The sequence below is a fragment of the Hippocampus comes genome, unplaced genomic scaffold (assembly GCF_001891065.2).
Source record: "Hippocampus comes isolate QL1 unplaced genomic scaffold, H_comes_QL1_v1.1 scaffold68, whole genome shotgun sequence".
Lineage (NCBI taxonomy): Eukaryota > Metazoa > Chordata > Actinopteri > Syngnathiformes > Syngnathidae > Hippocampus > Hippocampus comes.
This window is the reverse complement of record NW_017805625.1, coordinates 7,012,942-7,022,933: the sequence shown is the minus strand read 5'-3', so window position 1 is coordinate 7,022,933 and position 9,992 is coordinate 7,012,942. Positions and strand designations below refer to the sequence as shown.

At 43.5% G+C, this 9,992-nt stretch overlaps 1 protein-coding gene across 3 annotated transcripts in view; it reads left to right on the top strand.

The window, feature by feature from the left end:
* Positions 1 to 9,992, top strand: part of atp2b2 (ATPase plasma membrane Ca2+ transporting 2) — a 74,114-nt gene that overhangs the window by 3,415 nt on the left and 60,707 nt on the right. For all 3 annotated transcript variants that reach the window (XM_019881151.1, XM_019881153.1, XM_019881150.1), the window contains exon 2: positions 5,354 to 5,943. In XM_019881151.1, the coding sequence (XP_019736710.1) occupies positions 5,742 to 5,943 (202 nt within the window). In that variant the 5' untranslated portion in view covers positions 5,354 to 5,741. The remainder of the gene's footprint in view (positions 1 to 5,353; positions 5,944 to 9,992) is intronic.

The following is a 9,992-nucleotide window of genomic DNA, read 5'->3' as shown; positions in this document are numbered from 1 at the left end:
ACTCGCCAGGCCCCCCCCCCCCCCCATTCCACCTTATCTCCCTCGAGACAGCTGAATTCAAAGATAGACTAACATCCTTTTCTATTTCCAATCCTCCTTTCTAGGCCTGATGCCCGATGTCCTATTTTTCAGTCAAACCTTGTCATCAACAACCCTCCTCCCTTTGGTTTTCTTCTTGTTTGACTGGGCTTCACTGTTTAGTGTGAAATGATCCCAAACTTTGGACATTCTTTGTCTTTTACGGACTCTTTGGTCCTGGCTAGCCATCATCGGTCATCATCTCTGATCATAAAAAATGAGAAAGTGATTGTGTCCGCAATTGTGAATTGGGAATTTCTCCATTGCGAGACTAATAAAGGTTCTCTTATCTTATCTTATCTTATCTTAATTGCCCATGTTCACTTTGGTGCGAACATGGTGGCACGTATCGTGTGAGCACTGTTTGTGGATGCGGTGAGACAGCTATAGTTGGTCAGTAACATGATTTGTGGGACATTTTATGTTTCAATGTGGTCCATACGGCTTGCTGAAGCTTGTTTGTGACGATCATTTGAGTTTTTATATGTTTTGATATGATTTTAAAAATGTTCACGTGGGTATATTTGTGTTATTTCACAGTGTATGAGTCCTGTATTACAGTACTATATTTAAATGCGTATTATACTCATAATTGGCAATAAATTACTCAACATGAGTCGGACTCCAGCACTTTCACCGTGTAAAAGTAGTAACCATAATATTAACAATATATTATCATACAGCATTTAAAGATCTTGATTTGGTTTTTATTTAGTTAATAATTACATGAACACATTTAATTGCTAATCGAAGTGTTTTTATACAGTGAGTAAATAAGACAATTTTTGTGAAATATTTTTATTTCAGTAGTGAGTAAACCAATCATTGAATTAATTACCAACCCAACTGTTGATGCATATTATCCATATTTGATTCTATCCCTGAACAACTCACTCCTAATATTTGAAGTCTGATGCAGTACTGAATGACAATATTTTATTTCTTCGTCCCCATTGTTGCTGATGGTTTTATGGGAGACTATTTGTGATATTATTAACAGTATGAATGAACGTCTGTTTAGTTCTGTGATTGTAGTTTGGAGTGCTGCGCTCCGCTTCACTGCATCATACGGAGAGGCCATAATAATATTTCGGTGACCTTACCTGATGCAGTGGTGGCCTGTGAGTCAATCATCCCTCAGGGGATTCTTTTGCACTGCTTTTCCTCAGAGGAAGGGGGCGCTGTGTGCCAGTGCTCCTGCTCCTGCCTCTGCTGCTGCTGCCGCTGGTGCTGCTGCTGCTGCTGCAGTGAGCACAGCTCAAATCTCAGTACTGTGCTCAAGGACATTTTGAGAAAGAGTGTCAGTTCAATGTAAGAGCATGTTTCCATGGTTAACGCTTGGACTCGAAGTGAATGCTTATTGCCATATAGCCGTCATGCGCATATGTTATTGTTGTACGATCTGGTGGTTAAGGCATCTGGTCAAAAATAAAGCTCGCATACCATATGCCGTCCACGTTCATAAAGGCCAATTAGGTGCACTTTCACTTTGGAAAAAAAAAATATCTTAAAAAAAAAAAGCTTTTAATTAGAGGATTCACACAGTCTGCATTTGGTCCTGCAGCGCGGGCTCGTGTTAGTCATTAGTCACTGTCAGGTCATGAGAGCCAAAAGTGAGTGAAAGGAGACATGAGAGGAGACACGGACACAGTGGGAGATGGGAGGGACGGAGGGATGGGGGGATGCTAATGGAAGGACCATGGAGTCTCACAAGAGGGTGCTGTACTTTATATACAGTATATATTCACATATTTAAGAGGCAAATGCAATTATGGGGCGGCACGGTGGTTGACTGTTTAGCACGTCCGCCACCTCACAGGGCAGAGGTGCAGGATTCATTTCTGGCTCTGGCCTTCCTGTGTGGAGTTTGCATGTTCGCCCCGTGCCTGCGTGGGTTTTCTCCGAGTACTCTGGTCTCCATCCACATTCTAAAAACATGCATGGCGGGTTTATGGAAGACTCTAAATTGTCCTTAGGTGTGAGTGTGAGCGCGGATGTTTGTTCGTCCATGTGTGCCCTGCGAGTGGCTGGCAACCAGTTCAGGGTGTACCTCGCCTACTACCCGAAAACAGCTGGGATAGGCTCCAGCACGCACGCCCGCGACCCTCATGAGGACAATCGGTTTAGAAAATGGATGGATGTAATTGTGGACTGAGTTGTGTCGAAATGATGTGTTATTATCCTATCATCCTATCGTTTCCTTTCTTCTGATCATCCTGTTCTTGCCACCTGTCCCTGTCCTTTCTTTGTTGTCCATCTAGATTTTGCTTTATTAAACAGCAACACAAATTTTTTGAAGTGCTTGTGTGGTGTGGGTATTCTTTTTGTCCACTTGGCGAAACCATCTCCACGTTCTACCTTGTGGTTTCTGCAACTTTGAATGTGGCTTTAAAAAGCAGAGCTGGCCTGGTGAGTGATATGTGCGTCAGCAGTCAAGTTGGCTTTTGTTAGCTCCAGTTAGCCAGACTGCACCTTGCGCCCCTGGGCGTCAGCTGTTGGCAAACCAGTTTGTGAATGAATGTATTACTTGTTTCTTTCTCTTGCTATTGTTTGTTGAGTAAATTTTGATAAATTAGCTAAAATTGATGGGTTGCCTTGTGTTGGCGATTGCAGTTGCGCTGTTGTGATACGCTTTGCTTTGCAGCGGACACATTGCACTTTGATCCATGCGAGTTTTCAGGGCAGAGATCTCGCTTTTTGAATTTTTTTGTAATTGGGTTATTCGATTAATTGTGTTCGCCCTACTTCAGCCACATTGGCCTTCTTGATTCTCGTATCAGTCAAAAGCAGTCGAGCTGTTGCATGGAAATCAAAAACATTTTGCACGTGTTCAAAATGAAGATTAATTTGAATTTAGAGACTGGCATAGTGTTAAAAGTCTTCCCTTAGCTACTCTCTGTCGGCCATCTTTGGCCAGTTCAAAATCACTGGGGTTCTCGATTCCGCTTGGAAAATCTTTGGACAAATCGGAGGATTGGTTGCAATTTCGGGTGAAAGTTAGTCAAAATCATTTGGCTTTTGTCGTGTCAACTAAAAAACAATTGGAGATTGGTTGAAACTTGCAACTGGCAAAGGGCTGACAAGAAGCAGGCATTTGGAGCTTAATTATGATGGGCATCTTGGCTCATGTTAGAAGATTTCTTCTTAAAAATCAGCAGGATTCTTGTGCAATCCCCAAGAGAAATTAAATCTTTCATGGTCTTTTTCATCGAGAACTCTGTTTGTTTTATGCCTTACTGTCTGGTCATCTGCAAAGATGAGCAGCTGGGTTCAATGCCCAAGGTGGAGTTCGGGGGGGCACGGTGGCTCTTTTGCAGGTGCTTCATCCCCAACCGGTCCATGATGTCATTTCTCTGCAGGTGTATGATGTACTTTGTAGTTTCACTCCTCAACTTGGCGCTTGATTATGTCTACACATGCATACACGCTTGCACACACATGCACACGCACGTTCACTCACACTCTCACACACGCTTTCCTGGGAGATCATTTGTTTGCTTTCATTTAGAGGATCTGGCCGACACATGCCCGCCTTGGCATGCACAAAGTACAGCCGAGTCTACTTGGCGAGTACAGTCGGAAAGTTTGGGGACAAAGATGAGGCAGTACTAAGTGAGAAAAAAAATAAAAAATACAAGACAAAGGAGGCTAATACAAGATGATTATTTGGATTATCCTTCATATCTTGTGAGTATTCTTTCAGGCAATTAGACCCAGCAGAATGGAAGCGGCACAATATATTTTAATGAATGATAAATTATGCTGAGGGCAAATACTAATAATATAGAACTGTGACATGCACAGCAACAAAATTAGTAAACCATAATGTATGTCGCAAAAAAGAGAAAAAACAAACAAAAAACATATGACTATGGTAAATAGACTCCACTGACTGCTGAACCCTTTCATGCACCAATAACGACAGCATGATAGGCTGTCCACTGTGGCACTTGAAAGAATTGACATGGAGGCCATTGACTCAGAAAAAAACGGTGTCATTGACTGGTATTGGTGACTTGTATCGGCACCCTTCATAACTACTTGATACCTTAAAACAAGACAGATATCGGAACTCGCCCATTTTTTTCTACACATATGTGAATTTCAACAGCAGCATTGTATGTTGCAAAGAAACTACATATCGATCATTAACTAGTCCATATAAGCAATTGAGAATGGCATATTCATATTAGCTAGACAGAGCGCTGAATGTGAACAGCACAGCAGCAAGAATAGTCAATGGCATTGTATGTAGCACCAAACCTATACTGACTTAATTGTAAAAACCAGTTTGCAATGAAATAAACGGCAGCAAAATTCACTATGAGCAGTGACAACTATATGTGACTAAATGCTTAATGATAAGAAAGGACGTCCACTTGTCTTGTCGTCTTCAAGTGACGCCGTCTGATGAAATGGGCCCCGAGATGAAAGGTGTGACGCCAAAGCGCCCCCCCCTTAAAACAAGACAGATATCGGAACTCGCCCATTTTTTTCTACACATATGTGAATTTCAACAGCAGCATTGTATGTTGCAAAGAAACTACATATCGATCATTAACTAGTCCATATAAGCAATTGAGAATGGCATATTCATATTAGCTAGAAGACAGAGCGCTGAATGTGAACAGCACAGCAGCAAGAATAGTCAGTGGCATTGTATGTAGCACCAAACCTATACTGACTTAATTGTAAAAACCAGTTTGCAATGAAATAAACGGCAGCAAAATTCACTATGAGCAGTGACAACTATATGTGACTAAATGCTTAATGATAAGAAAGGACGTCCACTTGTCTTGTCGTCTTCAAGTGACGCCGTCTGATGAAATGGGCCCCGATGAAAGGTGTGACGCCAAAGCGCCCCCCCCCCCTCCCCTTTTCCTAGTCAGCCCAACCTCCCCGGCGACAGTGCGACGCTGCGTGGCGCCTCTTCCATTTTGTCGTCAGAGCGGCTCCCGGCCTCTCTCCCCCGCGCACACACCTCCTCTTTCTCCGCATCCGAGAGGAGCATCCTCTTCTTTCTCCTCCTCATCTTCATCCTCGCACCCGCCGCTCTCTCTCTTTCTCTCTCTCCCTCTCTCTGGTTGTACTCAGAATGAGGTTAGCAGCTCCATTAGCACCGCTACCCCGACACAGAACCGGTGGAGTTACCGCAGTGGCGTGCTGTGGTTATACCTCTGTGCAACGCTCCCGCTCCCGCGCTGTCCTTCACGTTCTGTCTTCTTGGAACTAACCTCATCCTACTCCTCCTCCTCTCCATCTCTCTCTCCAACAGTGATGGGGAGTACCACCATGTAGAGGCGGCAGCCGTACCGCAGCAATGGGAAGCCACGCATGGAGCGGGTCTGGACTGCAGCCGTGGTGAGCCTGAGCCCCCCCGCATCGACCAAACCTCGCAACCTTCTCAGGACCTGACCACAGGGGCCGTCCGACGCTCACCTGGATGCTCCCCAGTCTGTGCTTCGTTGCCCCCCCCTCCATCCTCCTTTCCCCTCTTCTTCTGCTCCGATGCTGAAACAGATGCTCCAATAATTGGATTTTGTCCTCCTTTTTAATACCTTCACAAGTGGCATTCCCATTTATTACTTTTTTTTTTTGTCTACTTGAATCCCACTTTGGAGACTGATTCGAACCCTATTAGCAATAACTGACCGGCCGGCATCATGGGAGACATGTCCAACAGCGATTTCTACGCCAAGAACCAAAGAAATGAGGGCGCCAACCATGCCGCGGGCTTCGGCTGCTCGCTCATGGAGCTGCGCTCGCTCATGGAGCTTCGCGGCACCGAGGCAGTGGTCAAGCTCCAGGAGGACTACGGGGGTGTTGAGGGACTGTGCAAACGTCTGAAAACCTCACCCACGGAAGGTGAGTCCCCCACCACCACACTCACACACTCTCCTGTGCTTGTGTATGCGCGATGTCTTGTACTGACGTATTCATGACTCACATCATGCTGGGATGGAGTCTTAGAGAAAGTGGTTGTAGGAACAGCCTCACAAGAGAGGGAGTCCCTTTTGAAATGCATCTCTTCAGCCAGGTTTGCTGTTTAGTATGCAGAGGAGTCTCAGCCCACACTCCCACCTGCTGCCTTCCATGTCATTCTCTCATCAGCCAGTCAGACGCAACCTTATTTTGAAGAATGTTTCAGCGTAATGTGGGATATGCGTGCGATTGATCTTTATTCATATATATTGTTTTTCACAGATGAGCGAAAACGATATGCTTGTAAATATTGCTATATTACTTGTCTGTATGTGTTCTTCCAGTGTTTGCCTGTGAATATTTGTTATTTCAAGGAATATCACTCCCGCAACGCAATGCTAATTGTTGGTTAGCCTGTCAGTGGGATTTTACATTGACTACTAGCATTAGCACTAGCGATGTTTCTAAAACAAAATATGTCTTGGATAGTATTTGAATACATTATGTGTGGAATATGATTTCTTGTGTTTTTAGTTTTGTAGTAAACTCCAACTGGGGTGTCATTAAACAGCTTATTCGGGGAGGACAGAGTCAAATTTATCACAACAAGGTGTATTCATGTTAATTTCACAACGTAGGAAAATCCAAGTGAGGCTGGTAGTGCGGCAGAATGAAGGTTTAATATCTCCAAGAAAGCATCTTTTTTTAATGTAACGCAGAATGTTACACTTTTTACTGTAATCCGCCAGATGTTGCCGCGCCACAATCATCCTTGCCCGGATGGATGGATGGCACGTTTCATAAAACAAAAGCACCAAGCACCATGGATTAGTTGATGTTGAATTCGCTCGTACCGTATACTATATACACTTATATACACCTACTGGGGGGGGTCCTCTTTCGCGCCCACCCTTCCCACTTTAACGTCCGCGTGCTGTCTTTAATGTCCACCTTTCCTCTATATAATCGGCGTGTCAGCACAACATCAGTCAGAGAAGCGGACCCCTCATCGGAGTCACACAACAGCATTCACAGATTTTGGAACTCGGTGCATACACAAGACGCACCCGCCTTATTTGGCGCCCCGACTATTTTGGAGAAAACGTAAGACTTTTAAGTGCGCCCTATGCTTGTGAAAATATGTTACACGCTGTGCTGATGGCACATTCATCATTATTCTTTAATTATAATGTTTTTTATGGTCCCGAAAAGCCAAAATTAAAACTAGATTACATTTTGATTAATTGTCCAGCCCTAAAAGAGGCTCTTTATTATATGTTAAAAAAAAAATAACAGTAAAAATACAATCGGAGCTGGCTAGCCAGTGGCGATGTCCTGTGAATAATTATAGTTGCCACCTTTCAGATCTTGAAATAAGGGACACTCCTCACGACGTCACGGCAAAACCACGCGAGTGAAAGAAATTTGAGAGTTTGGCTCCCCAAAACCCTGAAATGCATAGAATTATATGTACATTTTTTTAAAACATGAAAAAAAACAAGACAAAAGTAGTGCTTTGCTACAAACCAACTACTTGGGGCTTTTGGCTATTTCTGGCTGGGCTCCGTCCCATTTCGCCTGAATAGGTGATCGATGGCATGAAATTATGATGTATTTGTTTGTGTCGAGCACATGTGTGGAATGTTGGAGTGTCTTCTATGGTAATGCTTTCAATCCTCATTCTTCTTCATATATTTGCTCTATTAATTATCACTCTGGCTTGGCCTTCCTGCGGTAATTTAAACACATGTACATACTTTTAAAAATCTCCTCTGAAAATTGCCTTCATCAAAAGTCAGCCTTCAAGGCACTCGGTTGTTGCAGGACCGTCTTAATAAACAAGATTACGCACAGAGTTGCATAACAAGTGCAGTGAATGACTCAGACAGAAGTTGCGGTGCAATGCAATGCCCGCAGTGTCGCGAACGATATTTGAAAATGAAACTGATTTGCAAAGTGCAATAAAATTAGCATAAGTGACACATAATTTCTCACGAGCGCCCATTTTATTAGTGTACTAAACACCGGTGGAGGATTAACTGCCTGCGGACCGCACCAAATCAAAGACCCAAGTCATAAACCCCCTTGAAATAAAAGGAGGAATTTAATAATTATTCATATGTTTTACATATTTGCCTGATCTGTTGTTGTTTTGTACCGCTGCTGGAAGCACAGATGATGCAGTTCAGTTAATTCAGGACATGGCACTCCATTTTCCATGGCGAATCCTCAAAATGATTGTTCATCTTTGGTTGCATACTAACAACAATGTGTCTTAAATTTTTTGCTTGCTTTTTTAATATGGGTCGGGTCACTACACATGGAGGGGAAGGGGTGGGGGCATCTTCTTAAGTGTGAGGCGGCAAAAGTAGGCATCCTCAATTACCGCCGTCGTTACTGTTTTTCATTTATTGTTTTATATGTATGGCTTAGACTTGTTTATGACAGTGTAAATATTTTGACAACTGTTGTCTGCAAAGGTCAGTGATTGACTCCATAGATTGATGACTTCACTTACAAATTTGGGTGATGTTGCCGGCATAGAAACGGAACGGTGATGAACCCAGGACCTCACATAAAACTTATTTGAAGCATACAAATTCACGTATTGACAATTTTTTTTCCCCCTGCTAATGTCTCAGAAAGCCACACATTTGCGTTTTTGTGCAATACCGAATTCTGTCAACAACTAAGTGCAATAGTGAACAGGTGAAATAAGGCGTGCAATGCATACAAGAGACATGAAAAAACATGAACTGCGTACCACTAAGGCGGCTTTACATATGGTTCTTTTATTTTTATTGATTGCTTTTATTGTAAATCATCGTCTTCACCAGTGGAGCGGCGCTCATAATGTCGTTGTATAGATTGGCATTTTGATTTGATGTGATTTGAAATAGCCTTTCAACTATTCACAAAGACTCAGATGAACCACATGGCTTCGTGCGGACTTGCGAGAGCAATCGTATTTCCAGCAACATGTTTCGTCTGTGCCGCGTTGTACTGAGATAACGACTTGTTTCCACATCATCTTTGGAGTCGCCTTTATTGGATGCGTGGTTCTGGCGAAGACGCTAACAAGCAGGATGCCCGCGCTGTTCTCCGGGAAAGAATCATTAATTGATGGAATGCATTATCCCTTCGCTTTGCATGGAAAGCGCCGTCATTTGCATTCGTGAACCCAGGTGATACGTGTTGACGCCGTATCGGTCCGTTCCGTGTGGCTGCGTCGCAGAAACCACATGCTACGTGAGAAATATGATCATGCTAATTAGCCGGGAGGGTATTGCTTTGCCGTGCATTCCCAAATGGGCGGGCAGAGGTATTTGACCCTTGAGTATGGTTGATCTATTACCGCCCCTGCTGCCTGTACTGGCCCTTTCACATGATATCCACAGTGCATGGATAGCTAGTGTATAATTCATTATGCAGCATAAATGCATAAGGCCCGTTCAAGTAGAAATTCCAGTTTCACTTAAGTTCTTGAGTGACTGGTTATTTATTCATCTGCTTCAAGATTAAAGCATAGTAAGGATTATTTGTTTTCATCCGTGCATTTTCTATAGCGCTTCAAGCTCGAGGGCCGCGCGTAACAAGGGGCTCATTTTCAGCTAACCTCCGAGGAGAGAACAGAGGGGTACCAGTCAATCGCAGGGCACATCTAGACGAACAGACATTCGCAGCTCTGGACAACATTGCCAATGAGCCGAACATGCACGTTTTCGAAATGGGGTACGGAAGCCAGAGTACACAGAGATTGAAAATGCACACAAGCAAAAACCTCAGGACTGTAAGGCAATTGTGCAAATCTCTAGACCACTTTGCTGTCAATTATACAAACAAGTAATGACAATACACAATCCAATACTGTACATCCTGTGAGAGACATCATGCTCAAAATGTGCACACGTCGGCTACAAGCTAAATTTGAAAGTAAACGTGAAGCTTTAGCGTCCACTGACGAAAAAAAGAGATTGGCTCACTTCTCCTGT